Here is a 27125-nt window from a genome sequence, read left to right on the forward strand (position 1 = left end):
TGGATCTCCTTTAAACTTCTTGTGTTACTGCTTTGACATTTCCCATTTCTCTACTTCGTTTTTGGTCCCGTATGTCATATTTCATCCCCTAATAATTTTTATTTTATTTATGTTTTTTCACCAAAGCGAACAAAGTGTTCAAATTTTAATCAAAGCTACAAGTAACCCTGTCTATGTCAACTCTGTAATTTAGAGGCGGCAGTCTCAGGGGAATTTTTGCTTTGTGTTGTGTTTTGATCTCTCACTGTGGTTTTTGATGGGTGGTCCAGAAATGCTTTTAATAGGCAGACTTAGAATTGAAATAACAACAATCCCAGCGATCATTTCTTGATCACGAATTCTGATCCAGTCATGTGTGTCCCTCCTGACAACCCTTGGAATGGAGACGCTTAGTACCCCCATTTAGGGGATACTAAGTGACTCAGGCAGGGGCACGTGGTGGGAGAGTAACAAGGCTAGAGCTTGAAAGTAGGACTCGAAAGTCTGTGCTTTTAATTGATGAACGATTTTTTTAAAAAAATGAAAAATGACCTTCAGAACAAAGGTCCGTGCAAGTGAAATCAAAGAGCAATAATCGGGGTGAAGAGACCCCGGGTCTCCAGGACGTTCCTGAGGCCACAAGGAGAACGAGGGTCGAGGGTTGGGGAGAGGAGTGGGAACAAGTAGAAACCAAAGGACAGAGGGTTTGGCCAGGGGAAGGTCACAACTGGGCAGTGTCGCTGCCCGTCAATTCCACAGCATTCACTAGGGTGAGGCCCACCCACTCCTAAGGAGAGCAGCTGCCACTGGGCCCAGACAAGAGTTGCTAGCTGTGTTGCCAATTATACTGATTCTTTTTCAAATGAAGCCAGATATCTGGATTTTTATGTAAAATCTCCCAATGAAAAAATGTTGGCAGCTAATTCAAAATGTTTTCAGACTTTCCAGTGGGCCACAAAATATGACTGGTTTCTGGATTTGATCAATGGGTCTCTAGCTGGGAGTTGACTTTGAGGTCTTTTATTTGCCCAGTGTTTTCCAAATGGTAAAGCCTCTTCTGAGGGGCTTGGAGAGACTGTTTCTAGGGTCTGACCATGGAACTCATCAGGACAGAAACACCATCCCCACCCAAGCTCCAAGATCAGACAACCAACTTCACTTCATTTTGCATCTCAGTTTTCCCGTCTGTAAAGACGCGAAGGCACTTTCACCCTAATTTGTGGTGCAGAGACCTAATGAGCAAAGTTTGTACACAAGACCCAAGAAGTAGGGTGTGGCAGCCCACCTTGGCTGTCAGTATATCGAGGGCGCCTCATCCTGGCTACCCGCGGGAGTCAAATGCACATGCCTGGGCCCCAGGATTGGGAACTGCTCTCTGTGGCTTGAGTTCTTCCTCCATCCCCACCCTTTCTCTCATCCTTCTTTCCTTCCTTCCTTCCTTCCTTCCTTCCTTCCTTCCTTCCTTCCTTCCTTCCTCCCTCCCTCCCTCCCTCCCTCCCTCCCTCCGTTCCTCCCTTCCTCCCTTCCTTCCTCTATCTAGCTGGAGAAACATGTATGGGGTATCTTCCCTGTTCCAGAAAACCTGATCGCCTTAGCTTGTGGTGTCAGACTCCTCCCCTACCAATAAGACCTCTGGCAAGGAGGCACGGACTAGGACATGCAAGGGCTTCAGAGCCTGTTCGTATTACCAGTCACAAAGACGTCACGGACACAAAACAAGAAAAGATACAAGGACTTACCTGGGACATAGGTGTTCAGTAGTCACTGAAAAAATGTCCAGCCAGCTATGTGGATATCACTAAAATCACTTCCTTTCCCTTTGCTTCTTCCTTAACTGGCGTGCAGGTCCTGGACCTGGAGCTGCCACCTAGTCCCCCTGTCACTGAAGTCGCCACTCCAGAGCCGGGCATCTACCATGGGATCTGTGAGTATCCTCTCCTGGGTCAGTGGCAGGTGGAAGGAGGGCCTTCAGGGGCTGGGGGAAGCCATGGTCACTCGGGGTGGGGTCTCCTGGGACAGTCAGACAGGCCGTACACCGCACAGAGATGCAGGCCGCGGGGCAAGCCAGGGCCAAAACCGGCATGAGCAAAGAAAACCTGCTTTCTCTTGGCCCCACGTCTCCAGAGTTTTAAATGTTGGTGACTAATTTTATAATATTTTAAAACACCTCATGAGCCAAATAAAACACATGTGTGTTCAGCCAGCTGGCTGCCAGTTGGTGGCCTCAAGCAAATCCCATATGGGTTTCACCGTGTCTGTTCTCGCGTCTTTTCCCGTTTGACCTTCCAGCCGGCTCCTCCCTTGCTCGACGCTCAGGCCAGCGCCTCTGCCTGCATCCTGGGAGTCTTCAGGCCAGAGGTCGAAGCTGACCGTGACCTCCTCCCTCCTGACCCCTGTTAACAAGGCTCTGTCGCTCACCTGCTCCTTTCCTCCCCCGCCCCCCACCGTGTGTGTCATCCACCTCCACTTCCGACCTAAGAGATGTGCCGTGCCATTGTCACTCTCTCTCCCCACTTCCCACCATCATCTCCAGAATGACGCCAGGACCTCTCAGTTCAGCCTTATCTTTGCCACACTCCTTCCCACACCCATCTCCTGAGCCCACCTGCAGGCTTCTGTGCAAGCCATGCCCTCATCCGGTGTGCCCACCCTCTGTCCCTGCCTGTCGAAGGCTGACCGTCCCCGACTGGGCTGCCAGAGAGCAGACTCTGAGACAGAGTTTATCGGGTCGAGCTCTTGGGAGGACAGGAAGCGGGACTGGGCAGAGAGAGAAGCTGGGTCGTAGCACACTCACGTCAAGGCCTGTGCCGGCTCCTCAGGGACCTCTGGAGCTGAGACAGCCCCTTGGAGTTGTCCTGGGCTGAGTGAGGGGGCGGGGACTTTATATGTTCATATAAACGTGTCACTAGATGTGGGCTGCCCCTGGAAAGGGCAAGGCCAGGGGTGGTCACAAGTGGGGACTCAGCTGCGAGCTGTCAGCGATCAGCACTCCCAGCCGCTGGGGGACAGAGTCCTTCAGTCCTGAGTGTGAGAGGTGGCGTTGGCATCCTCCACACCCCCTTCCTAGGGCCCCGAGGCAACCCCAACTCCTTCCCAGGAGCTCTTCCCCTTGTGCCCACTGAGAATTAATCTCTCCCGCACTCACCCCACAAAGACCAGTTACCTCACAGACGAGAGGGAGATGCTTGTTTTGAATCCTCACAGCCCCTTACATTCCAGGACACTCAATTACTTTAGAACAACAGAGCCATTTAAAGAGCCAACCCGACGTAGGCAAGAGCCGGCTCGAGGCTTGCTGTCATCTCCCATTCAGGCACTGTGCTGGGCCTTGCCGCGTCTTATCTCGTTGAGTGCTCACAGCTCTTATTCTCTCCATTTTCTAGATTAGATCAGGAAACTGAGGCTCAGACAGATTGAGCAGGCCAGCTAGGGTCACACAGCTGATGCTGAGACCACGAATGGAACCAAGTGTGTCCGAACTCAAAGCCCACGTCCTCACCACTCAACACACTATCATAGGGCTCACGCTGAGAGACAGCCTCACAGCAGGTCCTCGTGAGAAGTCAGCATCCCCCACAGAGCTGTGAGGTCCAGGAAGACAGCAATCATGGATTGTTGTCTGGTCTCCCCTGCCGTGGTCAGGATTATTATTCTTCCTCCAATTTTTTTTTTTAATTTTTGGTGGACAATGGAAATGAATTCAAACCGAGTTAAGCAAAAAAAAAAAAAAAAAAAAAAAAAAAAAGGCATTTTATTGGCTTATATAACTAAATAGGTTTCTAGTTTCCCATTCAGCTGGATCCAGGTGTGCAAATGATGTCATCAAGCCTTGCCGTCTCCCGCCATCTCTCTGCTCTGTTTTGTTCTCCCTTGCCCTTCTCCATTCAGACTCTGTCCACATGGGAGCTCCTGGGAGCTCTGGGCTCACATTCATGCTTCCACAGGCCATCCCAACTAAGAGAGTCCAGCAGTCATCCCAGAATTACATCTCCTTGGCCTGGCTTGGATCACATGCCCCAGCATTCTTAAACCAATTCCTGTGGCTGCCAGGACTGGGAGGGAGGGAAGTCTGAGACGGAAAACGAGGATCGGCCAGGCCTGGGTCAGGGGCCCATTGCTGGAGCCAAGGACAGGGGTCAGCCACCCAAGCAGTGCTCTGGTAGGTATCAGAGTGCCGTGACCAGAGGGAAAGAGAGACGGCTGGCCAGACAGAGGCAGCCACTGTCCCCTTCATTTGATGGTTTCCCCAAAGATGCTGTCTGTAAATGTCTTTCCCACTGAGCCAGCTCTTGACCTTTCTCAGATATGTGATTTCAATGCCTTTGGGAGCTCTGCTTTGGAGAAGAGCTCAGAGAGACCTTTTTGCTGCAAGAAAAGTGTAATTTCTCTGCTCTCTACTAAAAACCTCTTGACCAAGCACCTCTGCACGTTCTGAGGCCTGTGATTTCTGAACCTCTCTTCTCTGAGCCTTTGGCTTTTTCCTCACTGTATCCAAAATCTTAAACCACCTTGACCAACCTGTGCAAATGGGGAGAGCTTGGGCTCAGTCACCTGGGGGCTGCATCGGGCTTGGTAAAAACAGCTGATCCTGTCAGTGTTTTGAAAAGGGGATATGTGACTTGCTAATTTACAGATGGCACTGGTTTTGGACATTTTGCAGATATCAGCAGTGATGAATAGGAAAGGAACTGAGAGAGTTGAAACATGGACAAGGAGCAACAAAATTAATTTCCATGTATATAAATACTAATTGATACACTAGAGGGAAATGCATATGGAACATGGATATTAGCTCAGACAGGAGTCTCGTTCAAAGCAGCCCCAAATTACACGGCCTCGCAGAGCGTCTGGCCAGGCAGACAGAGGGACCGCGTCTCGTTTCCACACGGGGAGCTGGCAGTTCTCTGACACCGATCCCCCTCATCCAGATCTTCTCCCTCCTTCGCCTCCGGGCCTTTTCCATCTCAGGGTGGTCCCCGCAGCCACTCTGTCGCTTGGGCCACAGACATTTTCTTTTTCCCTCATTCCATACAGGCCATTAGGAATCCTAGCAATGCTGTGTCCAGAACAGGTGCTGAATCCTCTGTTTTCACTGCTTGCCACCCTTGTTCAGGCCAGTGGTACTGCAGTACCCTAGAGAGTCCAACCCGTGTGTTTTCCGAGATGCAGATCAAATCATGTCACTCCCCTGCTTCAAAATCTAACCCTTCGGTAGTGCCCCATCGCAGAGAAGAATGTCCAGATGTGATCCAGCCCCTGCCTAACCTTCGGCTCTCATTTTCCTCGACCCCTCTCCCTCTGTCACTTGGTACTAACCAAGGCCTTTGCCCTTGCTGTCCTCTCAGCCAAGAATGTTCTTCCAGAAATGCTGAGGAATGGCAGTGTCTGCTCCTCACCCAGGTCTCAGCTCGAATGTCACCCCCTCAGAGAGGCCCGCCTGACCGCCCCTACTACTACTCAGTCACTCCCTAGCCCATCTCTTTTCTTTTTTTCATGGTTTTTGTCACTCTGTGGAACTATCATGTTTATTTGTTCGTTAGGTGTTTTTTGTGTGTCTTCACTGCAATGGAAGCTCCTAGAGAGATTTTGCTGTCAGGGCTTGGTACATAGTGGAAGGTCAATATTTGTTTCCCATTAACTATGAATTTGGTGAAACTCAATGATTTCACTTTGATTAATTCACCTGCAGGTATTTACTGAAACCTACTCTTCAATCAATCATTTATTTAAAAAGGAAAAAGCCTTTATAGACTATGTGTTTTCAGATCCTTCTCTAGGCTCTGGGGATACAGCAGTGAACAAAGTCAACAGAGTCCCTGCCCTCAGGGAGTTTATTAGTGGCAAAAACTAATAAAAACAAGTTAGCAAGTACGTGTAGAATATATTTTCAGGTAGTAATAAGTGTTGTGACAAAAAATAAAGCAGGGTAAGGAGCGGTGGGGAAGGGGTGCTCTCTGTACTTGGGCAGTTAGAGAAGGCCTCTCCAAGGAGATGACATTTGAAGAGAGACTCGTGATGAGAAGGAGTGTACCAGTTAGCTTGTGCTGCTAAACAAACGAACCCAAACTTTATGGTTAGTACAGCCACCGTTTAGTCATGATTGGCTCATGATTCAATGGCTTGGCTGGGCAGTTCTTCTCATCTGAGCTGGCATTGTTGGGCCTGCTCATGTGTCTGGTCAGCTGGCAGATGGGCTGGCAGCTAAATGATCTAGAATGCCTTCAACGTCCGGCAGTTGAGAGGCTGTTGGCCAGAGTGACAGGGCGACTGGGCCAGTTACCTGTCGCCTGGCCCTTTCACATGGCAAGACTCCAAGTGCGGTGAGAGAGGACAAGCCCCATTACATCTGTGCTTCACGGCCTCTGCTTGCAGCACCTTTGCTCTGTCCCATGGGCCAAAGCAAGTCACATGGCCCAGGTTCAAGGAGTGGAGAAATAGACCTCACTTGTGGATGGGAGAAGCGGCAAAGTCACACTGTAAAGAGGCAAGGACTGGGTGGGAGGAATCAGCGACCGTGTTGTATGCTACTGCTGCTATGAGACTATGATGTGCCTGGTACCGTGCCAGTCACACATTTTTTCATCTACCCCCAAGATGCTCAGAGTTACCTTGGCACCATGACAAGCAGAAGGATCTGAGGCTGAACTACAAAATGTGTGTTGGAAATGACAGGGGTGTAGGAGAGGAAGTTTGCTCCAGGGAGGTAGTGTGCCTCGGTCACAAGGACGTCCTCCCCCTCCTCATCGGAGATTAAATGGGTGGGACCACGTGACATCCAGGCTTTTTTCTCCCAGCACTATATTGCTGATGTTCTGCGAAAAGATTCAGAGCATGAATCTTTTGAATACAGCCACCCAAAGGGGTGCTAAAATAGGCTCCAAGTTCCCCAAGGGTGGAAGAGTTTAGGGCTTCATCCTTCTCTAATGGGAGACCATTAAGTAAGAGAAGTTCCAGCCAAATATCTAATAGGGCCTGACCAAGAGTTTCACTTGGTTTGAGTTTTCTGGGCAAGTGGATGACTCACCTGGGACGTTTTGCCCTGGGATCACAGAAGATCACTTCTAAATGGTCTCTAATGGAGCCGGGGTGGGGAAAGGCCAAAAGATGGAGATGTTCACCAGAGGTCACTTCCTTTACCCCAAATCCACGTGAATCCTCATGGTAGTGGCCAATTTGCATAAAATGTCTATTTTCAGTGTGACTTACTGATGTAGCTGCCTCCATTTCGTTACTTGTTTAATCATTCTATCTATACTGAGCTCCTACTATATGCTAGGCTCTGTGGACACAGTGGTCTAGTAAAATAGATGGGTTTCCTGCCCTCAGGGAATTAACCATCATTAACCATCTGTCAAGGCAGAGGAGTATTTACCAAATGATCACAAGATCACAGTAACCAGGACATGGAAGGGGACGTTCACGGTGACAGGCTATGAATGGAGCTCTGATGTAGTCAAGAAGTCGAGAGGGCTTTCGTAAGAAAGTGAGCTAGGATCTGAAGGATGAGCTCAAGTTAACCAGGCCATGTGAGTTCCAGACAGAGAACAGCACATGCAAAGGCCCTGTGATTGGAGAGAGGAACATAAATATGAGTGACTGAATGACAGTCTGCATGGAGCCAGGAACCCCTGGTGCAAGACGAGGTTAGAGAAACAGAAGCCATATGGGCAGAGCCTGCTGGCCAAACAGCGTGTGAAGCCACACTGAAGTGTTAAGTTTCAGATGAGGTGACACGATTGGTAAGTGGAGAATGGATCCAGGACTGTGCGCAGGTTTAAAGGACACTGGGTCATTCATCCTGTTCACCTTTGCTGCACCTTAGCAGTGTCCCAGGCCCGAGAGCCACTAAAGGGAAAGGTGCAGAGCCCACTGTGAAGACACTTTCATCTGAGTCTGGGTTTTCAAGCTGATAGAATACAGAGATAAAGATCATTCCTCTTCTCATCTCCATCTCAGGGACCTCTTCCAGAGCCTCTGGTATTCACAGGCCACTTTTCTCTCTGTTGCAGGCCTTCAGCTGAATTTCACTGCTTCCTGGGGGGACCTGCACTACCTGGGGCTCACGGGCCTGGAAGTGGTGGGCAAGGATGGCCAGGCCCTGCCCATCAACCTGCACCAGATCTCCGCCTCCCCCAGAGATTTAAATGACCTCCCTGAGTACACTGATGACTCCCGGACCCTGGACAAGTAGGTGTCTGTAAGAAGCTTAACTTTCATGACAGTGGGGGTTGGGGGACCCACTCTGCATCTTAGATTTCAGATTTAAACATCAAATAGCAACCCGTATTCCATCTTCTCCCAGCCACCCTGTGAGGTCTGTGGTTGTCCCATTTTGTAGTCAAGGAAAACCAAGACTCAGAAAGGGAGGTGACCCTCCCAGAGCCACACAGCTGGAAGTGGTAGGCAAGGTTCGAAGCCAGGTTCTCCTGCTTCCAAACAGAGTTTTGCTCTGTGTTTTGTCCACTGTACGTTGTGTAGGACCTCGAGCACAGTGGCTGCTCAGTAAGGCTTTGCTGGGACAGCTCTCAGTGGCCGAAAGCTTTTCCCTCCTTGAGGTTGGAGGTGATTGCTGAGGAAGTCTCCATACTTTCTCCTGCATTTTTCAGATTTCATAAGGCCAAGCTGGGTCAAGTCAGTAAGAGGACAAACCTGAAATATAGCATTGATCCATGGGGCCCCTTAACCTGCAGTCTGGCACTTGCCACCACCACCACAGCTGCCCCACTGAGGACAGCTGTCCAGTATGGGCCCTTCCTGGACATGTGAACAAGAGTCATCTAGGGGAGTCAGAGGAATGAGAGTTCAAATCTTGACTGTGCCCCTAATAACCAGTAAGTTTCTTAACCTCTTCAATAACAATAGCAATGACAACAATAATAGTAACTGAGATTATAGTTGCCATTTTTTTGAGCAGTTATTAAATGCCAGATGCTGGGCTATGCTAAGCAGGTGACAGATATTCATCCATTTAAACTTTAAACAGCCCAAAGAGGCCCCCATGTAAACTGAGGTACAGAGAGGTTAAAAACTAGCCAAAGGTCACCCAGACATCTGTGAGTAGTGGAGTCATGATTTCAGTGTAGGTCCATGGGAGACTAACACCCATACACTTAACCACTAAGTTATTCTATTTTCTCCTGCCTTAGTTTCCTTATCAGTAGAATGGTGACAATAAATCCCGTGGCTGGAGTGTGGAAAGGGGATTGCCACATGACAGCTATACTCCGCGCCTGGTCCAGAGCTGGTCCAGAGCGTGCAGGGTCTCTCTATTCCGATAGGGTGCCCTTTAACTGTAGCCCTCCTGTCCTGCTGTCATTGTCTACTCAGGGGCCATTCTGTTCTCTGTGTCTTAGCAAGTCACACTTTTGCATATTTCGACTTGGAGCCCATGCACTCAGCTCCTGGCCGCATACCCCACTTGTTCATCTATATCCACCCAGTTACCACCCCTCTGCCCTAATTATATTGCAGCAAATCCTGGGTCCGGTAGCATCATCTCTAAATATTTCAGTATGTATCTCTAAACAATAAAGACTTTAAAAGGAAAACATAATCTCAGTATCATTATTATACCTAAAAATATTATCATTTCTTAAATTACTAGATATCTAGCATGTGCCTATTTCCCGGACAGTTGTTTCTTGAATTGAGATGCAGATAAGTCTCCTCCATTGTGATTAGTTGGTGACGTCTCTACATTGTGATTGGTTGATTTGAGACCCCACTATGATCCATACATTGTGATTGGTTGATATGTCTCGGGGCTCTTGTAATCTCTTACTTCCCTTCCATCTTAAAAAAAATTTTTTTTTTTTTAATTATTTGTTGAAGAAACCAGGATTTTGCCCTGTAGAGTGTGGATTTTACTGGTTGCTTCTCTATGGTATTGATTAACCTGTTTCTTGGACCCCTTTATTTCTTGTAAATTGTTCATTAGCTCTGGAACCCTGCTCAGATTGAGGTTTGACCATTGGGGCAAGATATTACCCTTGGGTTGTTATTACTGTGCATCCCCTTCAGGACATATTCAATGTCTGGTTGTCAAGCAATTTGTGACATTCGTAGGCAGTGCTCTGTGGCGAGAGCCATTATTCAGGGTTGCAAACTAGCAATACATTGATTCTGTTATTCTTTTTTTTTTTTTTCCATCATTAAAGAGAAATTTTCCCTCAATTTTTTGGTTATTGCACAACTCAAATAGGAAAGGCAGTCTAAAATGCTTGATTCCTTCCCTTTATATTTTAGTTTTCAAAATAACAAATTGTTTCTCTAGCATCTTTTAACATGTTTGTTTGTTTTCGACTATAATAAATCATGGATTTAAATATACTGTGTGAGAAGGGTTTCAGTCTATTGCAGTTTTTTATCTTATTGATGCTCTTAGACACCGGGAGTTCCTGAATCTTTTTTAAAGTAGCAGTCTCTGAGAGCCTCCCTGCTTTCTGACCTGACAAGATATTTCAGCCTCATCTTGTATCTTTCTTTTTAAAAAATTATTTTATTATATAAGTTTCAGGTGTACTCATCTTGTATATTTCTTGTTCCAGACATGCAATCAGCCATTTCTCCACTAAGCCCTGGTTCCTTCTAGTGGGAAATGGTATTTAGAGACCATAGTCTAGCTACTAGGTTCACCAATTTTTTCTAGGCTTTTTTTGTGGACATTGCTAGGAAGTACCATTTAGATATTCTTGAGGGTGTCTGTAGGGACCTCCCTTCACTGTCAGCTATAAGTGCTTCAGCAATTCTCTCTACTCTCAGAAGTGGGCAACCATTTTGCTATTGAGGCAGCTCTAGTTCTAGGTAGGATAGATAGGTAATTGCTTTTAGAAGGAAACAAAAGGTTCTCTAGTGGTAGTTCTCAGTCTGCTTAATTCCACAAATACCCCAGTGTTAAATTGCTGAATTTCCTCAGTTTTAAGATGCCAGAAATTGTAAGACATATCATCCATCAGTTTAATAACAGCCTTCTAGAGAAAAAAAGAAACAGTATCTCCTTGGATGAACACTGAGGTTATAAGATTTGTTCCAAATCTAAAACTTTAAACTTTTAAAGGAAAAAATAAAGTTTATTTTAAAACCGATGTAACACGGCAGCAGCCCAAGTTTCTCCCGGTGTAACAGCTTCAAAGCCACCAGGAAAATGGGAGGGAGAGGAGAAGACATTGCCCGAAAGCTGAGAGCAGGGCTTCCGTCCCTGGGGCCAGGCCTCTCAGTGGCAGTGCCGGACACACGAGCCAGAGCCACAGGGATGAGGCTTGGGATCTGGGCTGAGCCTTGAGCTGGGCAGTCCAGAACAGCCAGTGGCAGTATGGTCTTCGTGACAAACACAGGCAGAGCTGAGGAGGTTGAGGCAGGGTGTCCTGAGCAGGAGAACCAGAAACTGGCCAGGATGGGAGTGCAACACTGGCAAGGCAACAAGTTCAGAGCAGTGGCTAAGAAGAACACGAGGGTGCCGGGGCCCCCTCCTCATGCTGCGAGGCTCCCTGAGACACTTAGGCTGTGTGGTCACAGGCCAGACCTGCTCCTCACAGAGGCACCTGCCTCTTCTTGTCCTTGGCCCACGCCAGGAGCTGCCAGGTTTGCCCTGGTGCTTTTAGCATCTCTCTCCCCCAGCACAAGAAAGAAGGGATAGAATCCTATCAAAATGTTCCATTGAATAAACATAGAATTTTACAAAAAGCCTAACAAATAGAGAAAAACAGTCACCTCCCATCCCCTCTGACCCAACCCCATTTTTCACTTTTGCACTGTCTCTCCTGGTCCTTGTCCTCATTTTACAGTGTTAAGATCAGCGCCCCCGCCATCGCGTCGCCTGCCTTTCCCGTGTTACTGCATCGTCCTCGTGACTGTCATTTTTAACAACTGTACAGATTTACTTAGTATTTTCCCTATTTTGAGACCTCTTAGGTTATCTTTTTTCCTAAAACAAATAAATAAGACTATAATGAAAATCTTGGTGCCGATAGCCCTTCCAACATGTTGAGTACATTTTCCTCAAGGGAAAAACAATTCCAGAAATGGGATCGTTGGGTTAAAGGGTGCTGAAAAATGACATGTTTTCCCCCCTTTTAAAAAATTTTGGTGATCGCTTCACTGTACCTTAACAGCAGAGACTGTTATTTTTTCCCATTTTCTTATTTTGTCTCATTTCACAGATGAGAGGTGGCCTTCACTGTTGCTTTAATTAGTCTCACCTCCCTTAAAGCACCTGATCCAGCCAGGCTTGCACCGGGCTTGAACTGCAATGGGTGATGAGTGGGTATAGACCCCACGCTGTGATTTCTCCTGGCCGACCAGGCCACCCCACCCCACCTCACCGCTCCTTCCCCGCTGCGTGCAGGTTAATCGATGGAGCCAACATCACGATGGAGGACGAGCATATGTGGCTGATCCCCTTCTCGCCAGGGCTGGACCACGTGGTCACCATCCGCTTCGACAGAGCCGAAAGCATCGCGGGCCTACGCTTCTGGAACTACAATAAATCTCCTGAGGACACCTACCGAGGGGTAAGCCAGGGAACAGTGGCCACGCTCGGCCCACTGTCAGGGAAACGGTGCCTTGATGAATGGCTGGCATGGCTGCCAGAGAGGAGCATAAATCCTCCAGAACCTTCCAAATGGAGCTGGGGGTTACAGGCAGGGAGAGAGTGTGCGGCTGTTTTTTCTTCTGCAAATAGCAGATAGAGGCTGAAGAGCCCAGGCAGACTCAGAAAACTGCAGTACCTTGTCTTCTCTGGGGGTTCCGAGATCTGCAGCAGGCCCGGCCCATACCTCAGCGTGGCCTGTTGTACCCCTGTGTTCACTGAGCGCTTCCTGGGGCCAGGCCTTTCACTGGACCCTCGTCCCAGCCTCTGGGAGGCAGGTGTTATTACCCGATCTCTCAGGGTGTCCAAAAGTGAGGTTCAGAAAAGTCCAGTCGCTCATGCAGGGTCACACAGCTAGAGCCCCATCCATGTCTACCGGGCTGGGAACCCGCCTCCACACTGAGTTCTGCTGAGTGTGAAAAAGCAGAAAAAGAGGAAAATAGCATCAGAAACAGGCTTCTCTGACCTGTGTGACTATGAACCATGAAACATTTATCCCCTTCTACTACACAGAAGTGACGATGATAAGGTCACCCAAAGTACGGCAACGCAGCTAGGGCCTAAGGCCACCAGGCCCTGAGTATGAATGTCCATTCTGACCCTCATCAGCTGGGTGACCTTTAGAAAGTGGTCTGCTTTACATGAGCCTCAGTTTCCTCATCTGTAAAACAAGAAGGAGGATGATACCTGCTTTAGGAGGGTGGTTGTCACCCCTTGCTACACAAAAGGGGACAAAGCCAGGACTTGGCCTCAGGTCCTGTGAGCCCAGGTCCGGGCTCTCCCCGACGTATGTGCCGCAGAGTTCTTCACAGGACCCGTGGTGGCCTTGAGGACGCAGGGGCCCAGCGGCCCCCAGCCCTCCAGGCGTTCTCCTTCCCGAGCAGCGGCTCCTCTGAGTGTGCCATTTACGAACCCTCCCCGGGCCGCCCTGTGTCTGTGCAAGGACGCTCTCAGGTTCAGCACATTTAAAGTCAGATACACTGGCAATGAAAAAAAAGCATTCTTTAGCTGTACTCGTGCCTCCAGGTCTCTACATTCTTTCGCGTGTATCAGTCTTTCCATTAGCGCTTCTGTGACCTGGAGTCACTGCCTGGAAACATTGGGCCCAGAGCCCCTGCTTCCCAGGCCTGGCCTCCACCAGCCTCCAGGCCTGTGTCAAGTGGCCACTGTGGGAGGAGGGAGATGGGCAGAATCTGAGAGGGTGGATCCCACAGCACAGTGCAATGGATGCCCCCCAGGAAAACACACTGGATGCCTAACCCCCAAGACCCTGCTGGGCACCCTGCTTATGGGCCCTGGGCATGTGGTTAGGCCCATGCCTTGGACTCCTGGAGACTGGACTTCATATTGCTCTAGTGTGTCCTTGGGAAAACGGCTTAGCCTCTTTGAAGTCTAGCTTGTTAGCTCTAAGACGGAGGTGAGAATAGAAGCCACCTCCAAGGGAGTGAATAGAAGCCTACGGAAATCACGGACCCTTCCTGGAAGAGGTGGTGACCCCGGGAAGGGGCTTCCTGGACCTCTGCTTTGCTCTGTTGCCAGCTTCATTTTCAGGCAGCTTTCTCCACAGGGCAAATCCTGGCAGCCCTAGGCTTATGTCCCACATGCTCCAAGTTCAGCAGAAGAGAGAACTCCTCTTTTGAGGCAAGCCAGCAAAACCCCAGGAGTCAGACTGACTATTCCGGTCGAGTTCCATGATGCTGACGCAATCACATGGCCAGTAGGTCCAAGTCCTCAATTTAGCCATGCTGGGGTCACAGGTCCAGTCCTGTGGTTAGGGTAAGAATTACCCTCCAAGAAAGCAGAGCAGAGATATAGTAACAGCTTTTGGGCCCCCATATCCAGCCATGCATAAAGCCAGTCATCATACACTTTCCAGGTACCCTGTGACTGACTGACAAAATGGGGGGCTCCCTCAATGCCGAAGGAACAAAGGGCTCCAGGTGCACATGAGTTACCCACGAGACCTAGGCAAAGCCCCTTTCGTTCTGCCAGGAGGAGCCCTCTACATCTGAAGGTGAAGTTCTACCAGTCTGGTTGGCAGCTGGTCCCTCGTTGCTAACCATGAAGGTGGGGTAAGGCACTGAGGAGCCCCGATTCCATAATGTGGGATTGGAGAAAGGGTGCTTGTGTATCGCCCCTTTCTGCTCGCTCACCACCCTCCACCCAGGGGAAACAGAGCTGAACCACCTCACACTCTGCCATTAAGGCTTTGAAATTTACTGCTAGATCCTGGCCATCTGGCTGGCAAAATCTGGCCTAGAACAAGGGACCTGTTGGCCCACATCTAATTGACTCAGCAAGCTCTTGGTAAGCACCTACTGTGTGCCAAGCCCTGAGGCAGATATAGAGATGGTCCAGCCGCCAAAGGAGACCCAAAAACCACCAAGGACACTACTAGGGAGCATATGGTCTAAAACAGCAGTCCCCAACCTTTTTGGCTCCAGGGATGAGTGCTCCTATGAGACTGATGCCTGATGATCGAGGTAGAACTGAGGCGGTGATGCTGGTGCTGCGGAGCGGCTGCAAATACAGATGAAGCTTTGCTCACTCTCCTGCCGTTCGCCTGGTTCCTAACAGGCTGCAGACTTGTAGCCGTCAGCAGCCAGGAGGGTCGGGACCCCCACAGTCCTAGAGGATGAGCTAATAGCTGTGAGAAGAAAGAGCAGGGGGTGGTAGGACAGGCGACGATGTGCGAGCCAGGGTTTGAGGAAAGGACAGTACAGGCTGACAATTTCTGAGTGTGTCCTTTGTGCCAGGCGCTGTTCTGTTTGGATACTTTATGTAAGTTAACTCATTATTGAGCCCATTTAACAGATGAGGAGTTTGAGGCATGGGGAAGTTAAGTAACTTGCACAACTACTAATAGTAGACGTCAGAGCACTTGAGCCCATGCCCTTGACCACTGCGTCGTACTACCTCAGGCCACTGCAGCTGAGTGGACTGGAGAATGTCCGTACCTGTCTGTTGTGGCAGGGCCACACCTGCCTTATCCCCTGCCATCTGCCCAGCACCCAGCACAATGCCTGGCACGGAGTATGGATGACACTGGGAAGTGGCCCCCGCCAGGTGGTTTTGGTCTGGGAGAAAGGCCAGCCCGAGCTGTTTCTCAGGCCGGGGGCTCAGTGAGGGCTCTGTCGTGAAACCGGCTGCCAGCAGCACCAGCCGTGTTAGCATACACTGCTGTCCTCCACGCTGGCTTCTTCCTTCAGGCACGTTTTTCCCTCTGTTTGCTAGGCCAAAATCGTCCACGTCTCCCTGGATGGCCTGTGCGTCTCCCCTCCAGAGGGCTACCTCATCCGGAAGGGGCCGGGCAACTGCCACTTTGACTTTGCCCAGGAAATCCTCTTTGTGGACTACCTACAGGTGCGACTGCCGGCCCAGCCGGCCCAGAGGTGAGAGAGCAGCCCCGCGCGTGCCCCTCCCTGGCGGCTGCCGTCGGCCCTGTGCTGTGCTCCGAGGTGTCCACCTAAAGCATTTTGAAATGGTGATCAAACGCATCGCTTTTCAACTTGGCCATTTCTGAAGCTCAGTGAAGCCTCTCCGGAAGCTTGGGGAACACACCCACCTCGTCTGGGTGTCTGGGCTTCTCACAAAGTCTGGGAGGCTTAATATTTTAAATGCTCCGTTCCACTTCCTGCTGGGAAAAGAGGATCTCCAGTCTGCCTGATTCCAGAAATGCCCCCTGGCCGATTTGGGGGAGGGCCTTCTCTTGTTTCTGTGTTCTTGATTTAGAAAGATTCAAAAAGAAAAATAGGGCCTAATATTTCATGGATTCACTGGGATTTCTTGGCCCTCGTCTCAGCCGCAGTAAGTTCATAACAATTTGTAAATGCCACATTAAGGTCACTCATTTAAACCCCCTGATGTCCAAACGCCAGAGGCAAAGCTCTTGAAACAAAATGAATTTCCCTCCACTGTATCTAGGATCACTTCTTGGGCTGGTCACTGGGAACAGTCACTTAATTATAACATTGCCCTTGAAATGGAAGGAAACCTGGCCAGGGCTGGAGGCCACTGGCTGTAGACCAGGGAGAGAAGTCCAGTGAGTGGGAAGAAATATGGAGGCGGAGAGAGCTCTCCCTCCCAAGTACCTGCTCGGTGCCAGATGCTTTGTATTCATTTCAGTTGGGATTATTATGCCCATTTTACAGACGTGGGAACTGAGGCCCCGGCTAGTGAAGCCACTTGCTCAGCATGAGTAAGCCAAAGCCTTCAGGGCGCTCCCCACCTTCCAGCCTCCTTCGCCTGGCCTCCTCCCATCCCACCCTCTTCTCAGCCCCTTTGGCTACTCCCCTCGCGGCAAACACCAACGCGCCAGCCCCTCCCTACCTCAGGGCCTTTGCTCTGGCTGCTCCTGTGCTTAGGCTCAGCTCAGACTCTTCCCACAGCCGCTGCGGCTGCCCAGTGCTGCGCCTCCTCACCCATCGTGGGTCTCACTCAGCTCTTAGCACAATGTGGAATTCCTTGTTTGTGAAGGGGCAGTAGGAGTCATTAAGAGAGCAGACTCTGAAACTGGGCAACCTTGGGTGACATCCCACTTCTGCCTCTGACTAGCTGTGTGACCTTGAGCAAGTGACTTCAATTCTCTGTTCTCCAGTTTCCTCATTCAGAACCCAGAGATAGAAGAGTACCCACCTCCTAAGGTAGAAGAGTGCACGTTGGCCAAGCCTGAGAACGGCCTGTGCTGGGCTGGCCGTGGCCGAGCAGAACAGGAGCTGTGTGTGAGCAGGAGCTTCAGCTGCCTTTCCCCACTGCACTACCATGTGTCCTCGGAGTCTGTCTCCCGGGAAACAACTGACCAGCATTTCCGGCCATCGCAGTCTTTTGCTTACTGGTACTATTTTTTTTTTTTTTCCAGGCTTGACACAAAAAGCCTGGAGCGGGCGAGCATGGACTACGAGGCACCACTGATGCCCTGTGGCTGTATCCTTCCCCCACCCCGTCCACACATCCTGGGCCCTCAGGGGCCAGACCTGGAACCCAGGGAGAGGGCAAGGTCTTGCGGGGTTGAGGTGGGGTCTGGGCCGCTGCTGTGGGCCAGGGCTCCAGGCGGGCCTCAGCGGAGGCAGCTGGGAGAGGATGGGAAGACTCATGGTTCCTCGGCCACATGGGGTGCTGCTGGGACCGGGGCAGCACAGGAGTCTCGGATCCCATCCCCCTGAGGTTACAGGAGGCAACGCTAAGGACTGTAGCTGGGAGGGGCCAGAGAAGCTAGACGGATCACAGGGTCTAGCCTGGGGTCTCTCCTGGGGACCACACAGGGAGGAGAAGATAGACGGAAGAACTGCTCGCATCCTCTGGACCCCCGGAGCGGCCCCACACTGTTCACAGTGGGTTGCCTGTGTTAATGCACTGTCTTAGTCTCGTGTGGTGGGCACCTTTCCCCTCCCCATTTCACAGCTGGGAAAACTGAGGCAGGGAGAGGCTAAGTAACCTGCCCGAGGCCGCACAGCTGGGAAGGAGCAGGGCCGGGCTGGTGAGGGCAGGCAGCCTGGCTCTCTCACGAGCCCGTTCTCCTGGAGAGACCGCCTTTGGCCCTGGTATCCCCTGGGAGCCACCCTGCTACCCCTGAGGTTTCCTGCCTGGCCTGCTCCTGGGAATGCTGGGAGTGAGTTAGGCCAGGGGACAGGGCCAAGAAAGGGCTCGATGCCGGGTTGTGTATGTGGGACTCAGTCAGCAATGGTCGGTCACCCTGCCACAGCCCATCCCTCCTGATGCTCTAAAGCTCACGTGTTCCCCCTGCACCGCAACAACCTACACACTTTAAATGGACGGAGGAGGGAATAGGTTCTCTGATCGGGTCATTTTACAACCAGGGAAACTGAGGCACGAGACAGTTCGCGGCCTGGCCAGTTCGTTTAGCATCGTACAATGAGTTTGCGTGTTCATGTCACAGATATCTCCTCATCCTGCCAGCTCCCGGGAGAGCATCGTCCCCTCCCGTCCTCCTGTCTCCTGGGGCCTGGAGAAAGGTTTTGAATTCTTAACACACACACACACACACACACACACACACACACACACACACAATTTAAATTAAAGAAAATTCGATTCCACATATTTTGATAGGTTTCAGTCTCAGTGAGAGAAAAAAGTCATTTTCTTCTCCTGTTCATCTATATAAACCAAAAAAAAATTATATCCCTATATTATCTTTGTCGTTGTTTTACTTTGTTCTCAGAAAATTAATCCTGGTTTTCCTTAATAACATGTCCCAGTCATTTTTCAGTTTCAGCTCCTGACCAGCTGGGGCGACCCCTATTACATTGGTCTTACGGGCCTGGAGCTATATGATGAGCGGGGAGAGAAAATCCCTCTGTCAGAAAACAGTATCCTTTCTATCTGAGGGGGCTCTGCCGTGCCTGCGGGGAGCCCGGAAGGTCAGGCGGAGGAGCAGAAGCCTCCAATGTGGAGGGAACTATCCCTGTAGGAACCAGGCCTGAGATGGAAAATACCACTGTGCTCTTTTCACAGTCAGATGCTGACCCTTGGGAGGGGGCAAAGCAACAAGCAGCTCCAAGCCACGCCTGACAGGAGTTTCATAAAACAGATAGTCCCGTGGTCCAGGGAGTTGGGAGGGGCAACCAACTGCAGCCCCCCTTGGAGAACCACAGGCACTTCGGAGTTCTGAAGGCTCTGACAAGGCCTGCAGGGGACAGCCTGGTGCCTTGTGTTCAACTCAGTGTGTCCTGAATTTATTGACCATGGAACCGTTTGATATAGAATGCCCACATCGGAATTTGCAAACCGTTAGCCTGTTGAGTTTTTAACTCCTTTAGGTTAGTTGCTAATGTTTTTTTAAAAATCAGGTTTCACATGACAACCCTGATCTTCAGCTTCTCTTGAGAAAGTGGCAGTGAGAGGCCACAGGCATGGCGACGATGGCTGGGCCTGTGCCCTGGCTGCCCGTCCCTAAGCGCAACCTTCTAGGGGACCTTAGTTCATACTCAGTGTTATCCACCGGCCGCCAGACCCAGAGTTTCTGTTTGCTGAGGGCCCACTCTGTCTAGGAGCTGTACCAGGGCTTGTCACATGGTGCCAAATTTGCCCTCACAGCAACCTCGTGAAATGAGTGCTCTCGTTACTCCCATTTTACAGATGAGGAATTGAGACACAGAGGTTGAGTAACTTGCCCAAGGTTGCACAGCCAGTGAGTGCTTGAGTTGGGAGTCTGGCCCAGAGGCCATGCTCTTGACCACTGAGCTGTCTTGCCTCTCTTCAATGTAGTCTGCCTGACCCTTCTGGGCTCTTGATCTGAGATCCCCAACCCACCACAGTTAAGGACCTGCTAGAGTAGGTCAAACCCCAAAGCCTGCCTTGCATCTCTTTGGGGTCCCCAGGCTCCACTCGGATCCTTTACTGCCTTCCCTGTTGACACCATTCTACTCACGTGGAATAGAAAATTCTTGGTGTTTTTGATTATTATCAGTGATTCTTGGCTGCATAAAGCTCCACCGATTTTACCAAGAACACTTAATCCAGTGTCCTCTGAGCTCTACTGTCAATCCTGGGACATGGAGATTTTTATACCCATTTTATAGATGTGGAAACAGGCCTGGAGACGTGCTGTGGCTTGCCCAAGATCTCACAGGTCAGAATGGCAGAGCCAGAGCTGGAATCGGATTCTCTAGACCCACATTAAAGCCCGTCAGTAGAGTAGCTGTGGCTAGGCCAGGCCCCTCCAGTCCTTGCAGTCTTGGCATGGCCCTCCGTGCCAAGGCAGAGTTTGCCCTCCACTGTCCTCAGAGGTAGCAGCATATTCTGTTCCTACCTCCAGCGGTTCTGTGAAACTCCTCTTTTCAGCCATCTCTCTGCATGGTTTCCTCCCCTTTCTTTGGAACTGGCCACCTCTCCTCACACTCACCCCCACTCTTCTTGACCTCCGTGTTCTCATTTTCCCCAGAACATGTCTCATTTGGCTGTCACTCCTCTGGCTGCCCAAAGCAGCAGACAGCTGCTCTGCCCACCAGCCCGGCCAGCCCCGCCAGGCCTGGTCAGTGTGATGGATGCTGGCGGCCGCCAGAGTGGCACACGGTGCCAGGCACACTGCTTTGAGTTATGGCAGCTTAGAGGCCTCCTCAGATATCGCCGCCTTCCCCGACAGCGTGAACTCCCTGGAGGGCGTGTGCGGCGACATCCGGACCCCTGACAAGCTCATCGACCAAGTGAATGACACCAGTGACGGCAGACACATGTGGCTGGCTCCCATCCTGCCAGGGCTGGTGGGTCCCAGAAGGTCTCGGCGCTGGGGTGGGCAGGGAGATTTTGCGTCCCTGATCGCGGTGACACATCTTTCCTGTGAGCCAAGTTAATTTAGAACAAGTCAGAATGCCTGCGAACCATCAGGAAGGCTTAGGTCTGTGCTAACACATCTAAGGGGGCCAGCTATTCTGGGCCGTGGTTCTTTCTCTGGGGGTCCTTATTATAAGGGGGCAACAGGGAGATAAAGGGCCACATGGGACTTTGACGCCAGGAAGCCCAGTGCGGCAGGCCTGGGGGCTTGGACATCCGCTGGGCCCTGTGGGCATCATTCTCTAGTTCTTTTTTCTGCCTCTGCTTCTCTCTGCAACCCACTCTGCCCTCTTCCTTCCAGCCGCATCCTCGCCACATTCACTCTGTCTGCTCCTTCCTTATGCCACCGGCACTTGACTCCAATTATGCGCCCTCTCTGGCACCAAATCTGTGTGGTCGTCTCTTCTAACCAACTAACTCAGGTTGCCCCAATCTCAGACCCTGCAGTTGGTCCTGCTTATCTTTTTTCCTTCAAGGCCTGCTGACGAGCCTAGGGATAGGCCATTGGCCACCTGTGCCCTCTGTGGGTGGTGGTAGATAGGAGAGAGGCCAGGGACAGGTGGAGTTAGCACCTACCAGCCTCTCAGCCACGGGGCCAGATGCCTGGGTAGGGATGTGCAGTCGGGTCTGGGGCATCTGTGTGACCACCGTGTCCCCTTTTCCACTTCATGTGATTATGCGGGAAGGTAAGGAGGTACATTTTCCTCTCAAAACACAGGAAGGGGCAGCATCAGCAGTTCTGTGATGGAGGTTTTTCAAAGGCCTCCCCCTAAATTATCACCCCCTACAATCAAGGGTCCATCAGCGTCCCTTGAACAGAGACCAGCCCCTTAGCCCTCAGCCCCACTATTGCAAAAGGGAGTGTATGGATCTATCATTGCCTAGACCCAGGACCACAAACTTGTGGCCCCCGAGCTAGTCTAGCCTCCTGCCATCTTGAGTTTGGCCAGTTGTATTTCCCATCATCTTTTAATTGGGGCACTCAGAGGGTGGCCTCAGGCGGAGCCCCAGGGCAGAACTGTTGCAAAACTAAGCCTGCAGCCTGTGGCTAATGCTGAATGTTTGTCACTTTTTTCTATCTTGCAAGGAGCCTCCTGATATTTGAGAGTCTTTGTTGGGGACGGAGGACTAGAGGCTATTGGGTCCCACTTTACCAGCTGATTCTGCCACTGACTGGACCAGGCCCTCTGCACTCCCCAGCAGAGGTTCAGAATCTTGTGCTGCAAATCATCCAGCAGGGCCTTCGGGGCCTGTCTGCAGCGCTTTTCATTTATGATTCGGGGAAAGGACAAACAGGGGTCAAGGCCATGCTGATTGCCAGGGCCAGTGCTCCTTGACTCAGGAGTTAAGAACTGTCCCTGGGCCCATGTTGCCCCAGACTGCGCTTCTGGCCTAACCTGGGGGGCAGGGAAGGGCACACCCAACTGTCCATGGGTATTTAAATGAGGGCCACGCCAGACCCAAAAAAACAGACCCTCCAAGAGCCAGCTCAGCGGTTTGTTGCAAACGCAGCCACACGTGACCTGACTTAAGATGGGCTTCGAGGAGATGAGAGGCAGCAGGAGCCCCCTACGCCGCAGCCCCAAGCAGCCCAGGCTGACTCACACGAGCAGGCGCTGCCCAGGGCATCCACCAGGCTCGCCCCCTGCCCAAGCCCGGCACCCCCTGCCCAGCCCAGCGCCTCTGTTTGCAAACATTCCTGTTTTAATTAGTTCTCTCTGACAGGTGAACCGGGTTTATGTGATTTTTGATCTGCCTACCACCGTGTCAATGATCAAACTGTGGAATTATGCGAAAACACCCCATCGAGGGGTGAAGGAGTTTGGCGTAAGTACTTATTAGCTGGGTTCTTTTAGATAATTATGCTCGTTGGTAATTAGGCTGCCGGCAATTATCATTTGTCGCAGTTTGATTGACTTCTCTCTGTTGCAACCTTAGACACAAATGCCTGGTCCTCCACGCAGGGAAATTCGCCATCCAACCATGAATTCAAAACCTCCTCTGAGTGATTTGAATCATCACTCTGAAAAACAGAAAGTGGCTTTTTTTCCCCCATCTTTTCTCCAAGAATAGTACTTGTTTAGGGAATTCTTCATGCCAGGGGGTGACTCTGGAGTGGGGAAAGTGGGGACCCCAAAGGCCTCCCAGCTCTGCCTCGTGTGCTAAAGTTGTTTCGGGCCCTCGAGCCTTAGCATCCTCATCTGCAGCGTGGGCTAATGGCACGTGCCTTCCCCAGTGGTTGTGAAGCTCTAAAGTCATAACAAATGCCGGGCACGTAGCAGGTGATGCTCCACACTGTGACGTGCTTTGCCCAAGGTCACGTGTGGGGAGGAGGAGGGGGACTTGTTGGCCACACCGCACAGCCCTTCCTCTCTGTCTGTGCAGCTCCTGGTGGACGACCTGCTTGTGTACAACGGGATCCTGGCCATGGTGGGCCACCTGGTCGGGGGCATCCTGCCCACGTGTGAGCCCACACTGCCCCACCACACCATCCTTTTCACCGAGGACACAGACATTTGCCACCAGGAGAAACACACCACCATCAGGTGTGTCCCAAGCCTGCCCCACAACCTCCCCCGCCAGCCCTAAGCAGGACAGGTGGCAGGGCCATGCGGCCCAGACCCTGATCGAATCTTCCGTCCTCTCCCTCCCCGCAGTAATCAGGTGGAGGACCAGGACGTCCAGATGATGAATGAAAACCAAATCATCACCAACTCGAAAAGGAAGCAGAGTGCGGTTGACCCAGGTCAGCTTCGGTTCTCTGCCCAGAGCCTCCACCTCGGGAGTCTGGGCTAAATAGAGAAGGAGCTGGCAGCATCACACACCCTCTCTCACCGCCGCCGGCCCTCACATCCCTCTTCCCCCAGGAGCCTGCCTGGGGCCTGAGGAGGGGCAGGCAGCGCATGGCATCATGCTGTTCCTGCAAGCCAGGCCTTCCGGGTGCAGGGGAAAAGTCCATTAAGGGCAGAAGCACATTATCGAAGGGCCTGGGCCTTGGGAAACCAGCAGAGGATGCACGGGGCAAGGGCTTCTCAGAGGAGCTGGTGTTGGAGCCGCATTCTAGGAGATGCACCGCGTTGGCTGGGCAAAGGGAACAGCATGGGCAGAGGCCTAGAGGGGTAGCGTGGCAGGGCCTACTCCAGGAGGAGCGGACAGGTCAGTGTGCCAGGGGTGCCGGGCTCAGAGGCTGCTGGGAGCTGCAGGTTGGGGTCAGGTCTACAGGGGCCCTGGATGGCAACTCGGGGGGTTTGGATTTCAGCCTGAGGGCGTGGGGCAGCCCTTTGCGGCGGAAGCTTGGTAACACTGATCCTCCGCGTGCTCTCTTGACAGCCTTACGCCCCAAAACCTGCATAAGTGAGAAGGAGACAGCAAGACGGTGGCGGTGCTGACTGCGGAAGGAAGGAGAGCTGGTCCTCTCGGCCAGCACGGGGCTACGTCGCTGGCCCCCACTCAGTACCCGTGCTCCCTACCCTCAGTCCTCAGTGTCAGCCAACCCAGACTGCAGGGGCTAGAAGAGAGCCGGGGTGTGCAGGGGAGCACACTGGGGGAAAGGGCCTTGAGGGATGGACGGCCCAGAAAAGGTGGGAGCTCCAGGTAGGGGGAGCCAGTGCTGCTGCCGAGGGTGAGCTGTGACCTTCCACTGTCCCCTGCAGGGAGCCCCAGGACACCCAGCTTGGTGCCTCTCCCATGAGATCCAGCAAAGCAGGGCCGGCGTCCACTCAGGCCTGTCATAGGCTCCCTGGACCAGGTCTGACTCGGGCCTGGGCAAGGAGGTCGGCTGGCGAGGCCTCTCATCCAGCCTGGAGCATGGCTGAGCAGGGCAGGGGGACCAGGCCTCAAACACCAACACCAGCGAGTTCTGGCAGAGGCTCCGCCTGCCGGGGCCCAAGCTGAGGCGCCAACAACCCCCGCCATACACATCCCTGCCTCGTTTGGGGGCCGGTAGATCTGGCTGAGAGGGCAGGATTGTTCCCTGGACCCCTAAATGTCTAGCCCAGAACTGCTATAACCCCCTCATTCATCTCGGGTGCCGCTGGTCCTGCACGGGCCTCTGTCCGCCTGTCAAGCCTGAGAAGGAATTGGCCAAGGGCGTGTGTCCACCCGCCATGCAGAGCTGGGCCCACCCTGACGTGCAGGGCACTGATTTCTGCGGCGCTGCCAGGCCCAGGAGGGACCGGCAGGTGGGCAGCTTCAGACCCCAGAGGGCCAGCGAGGCCTATCCAGACACCCTCCTGCCACAGGGCAGGGGGCACAGAGGACCAGTGCCACAACCCTGGCCTCTGCCCCTGGAAGCCACCTCCCCGTCCGCTCGACCTCTCGTCTGGAGGGAGGGGGCCCTCGTTGCACTCCCTGCCGCGTCCCTGGGGTCTCTTGGCATGTTTTTCTCGCTGCTTTCTTCCACTTTATCCACGTCTGTGCCCTTGCAGTCAGGCAGTGCAGTCCTTGCTGCCCAGGGCCCACCCTTTCCCCCTCTTCCAGCAGCTTCCCAGCAAATGTGCCTTGCACCCCCAGCCGAGTGAAGCCCAGAACGCATCTATTTCCATCTATGTAACAAGCTCGGATCAAGGACCTAATTGGTTTCCCAGTGGTGGGTAATTTCTCGTTCCCAATATTAATCCGTTGTTTTCTTGGCGCCCAGCCCGGCCCGCCGCGTACTGTACCAGAAGTACGTTCCTATGCAACCACGAGCCCAGCAAATACTTTATGAGCTTTGCAGCTTCCACGGGCAGCTATGCAAATGCGCTTTTCATTTGGAGTGTGGGGTCGATGTGGAGATAAGGAATTGTTTCACCCCAAGAAGATCCATCATTTCTGTAGCTTCCAGGCCCCGGGCTTCCCTGCTCACATCCCAGATGTAGTGAGCTCCTCTGGAGCCTCTCGGGGTCGGAGTGGATCCAGCCAGCGCTCAGAGACCAGAACTGGTGCGGTGGCTTGAAAGGGAGCCCAGCTGTCCATTCCTGCCTGGGGCACTGGCGCAGGTCAGGTTTGCGGGGAGAGTACGTAAATACCGCGCACTCCGGATTCCGCGTCTCGGCTGACGTTTATAATAACTATGTACCACGCAATCTAGGAGGAAAAGAAGGCTGTACAGGCATTAACTCTAAAATAAATTTCTATTTTTTTCTCTTGCAAAATCAATAAAAGATGTCATTAAGAATACAGTTTGATTAGAGGGGATTTGGGCTCAGACAGAGGGAGCCCATGTTGCCTCCAGGAACCGAGCCAGAGTCCACTGAAGCCTGGCCGAGTGGCACGGGGGAAGTCCCCTCTCTGAGCTGCTTTTCCCCCACCTGTGCATGGGGTCGCGATCCTGGCACCGCGTGGAGAACAGATGATAGAAGCCCATACGTGGCGGTTATTCCACGCCTGGCATAACTCATTTAATCCACATGACAACCCTAGGGGGTAGGCGCTACTATGAATCTTCTTTTATAGATAAGGGAACTGAAGCACAGAGAGGTCAAGTAGCTTACCCAAGACACACAGCTTTGGAAGCTATTAGTCAACGCCTAAATCCTGAGATAACTGCAGGCGAGCTGAGCTGAGGCGGGGTGAAATCTCCTGCATCTTTGGCCCTGGGGCTCTTTTCAGCATGTGTGGGTCCTGGAAGCCCACACCTAGGTGCTGATTCCCGGCCTGCTGCGGTCCCCACCCGCCTGCTGCTTTCCAAGGTGAGCAGAGACAGCCTTATTAGCATCAGGATAAAGCCCTTGATTGATGGGGAGTTTCCATTTAAAGGGGGTCTGTACTGCAGCTTGGGTGCCAGCAATCGACTTGGCTCTAGGTAAGAGGGCCCTTTGGAAGCCCATCTTTCTCACTGAACCAGGGAGAGGGGAGAGACCCCTTGTGACCACCCCCCACCTGGAAGGAAGATGGCAGGGCTGCTGGCAGGCCCACCTCGGCCCCCTCCTCTCCTCCGCCAACGGCAGAGAGGCCCTGCCCTGCCCAGATACCCTGGTGTTGGAGAGCCATCTCTTCCCTCCTCCATGGTTCGCTGTCTGGGCCAGCCCCGGAGACCCGCAAGGGTGGGCAAGCCTTTCAGAGTTTCCGCTGTGGGATGGGAGGCCGGTGGGACATCCCCACTTCTGGGCCACAATTAGTCTCTCAGCCACCAGCTGGCACCCTGGGCCTGGGTCTTCATTATTCAGGGAACAAAGCTGGCCTGCAAGGGCCTGGTCAACAGGCAGCACGGGCTGCTTCTAGGGGGCAGTGGCCCAGCACGGGGGGTCCAGCAACACCAGGTCTTTAAGGTTTTTAAGAGAAGCCA

General features: G+C 52.1%; 1 protein-coding gene across 4 annotated transcripts in view; it reads left to right on the forward strand.

Annotated features, from left to right (window-relative positions):
* Positions 1-27125, forward strand: part of KATNIP (katanin interacting protein) — a 172274-nt gene extending 145149 nt beyond the window's left edge. For 2 of the 4 annotated variants that reach the window (XM_036226065.1, XM_036226066.1), the window contains 11 exons: positions 1825-1903; positions 7989-8166; positions 12323-12488; positions 15800-15957; positions 17424-17488; positions 18784-18894; positions 20648-20787; positions 22583-22684; positions 23243-23403; positions 23515-23603; positions 24188-27119. In XM_036226065.1, the coding sequence (XP_036081958.1) occupies positions 1825-1903; positions 7989-8166; positions 12323-12488; positions 15800-15957; positions 17424-17488; positions 18784-18894; positions 20648-20787; positions 22583-22684; positions 23243-23403; positions 23515-23603; positions 24188-24246 (1308 nt within the window). In that variant the 3' untranslated portion in view covers positions 24247-27119. Of the gene's footprint in view, positions 1-1824; positions 1904-7988; positions 8167-12322; positions 12489-15799; positions 15958-17423; positions 17489-18783; positions 18895-20647; positions 20788-22582; positions 22685-23242; positions 23404-23514; positions 23604-24187 lie in introns of all 4 variants that reach the window. The other 2 variants (XM_036226067.1, XM_036226068.1) reach the window with 2 other exon arrangements.

This window comes from Rousettus aegyptiacus, unplaced genomic scaffold, assembly GCF_014176215.1.
Source record: "Rousettus aegyptiacus isolate mRouAeg1 unplaced genomic scaffold, mRouAeg1.p scaffold_m13_p_8, whole genome shotgun sequence".
In the NCBI taxonomy this organism is placed as follows: Eukaryota; Metazoa; Chordata; class Mammalia; order Chiroptera; family Pteropodidae; genus Rousettus; species Rousettus aegyptiacus.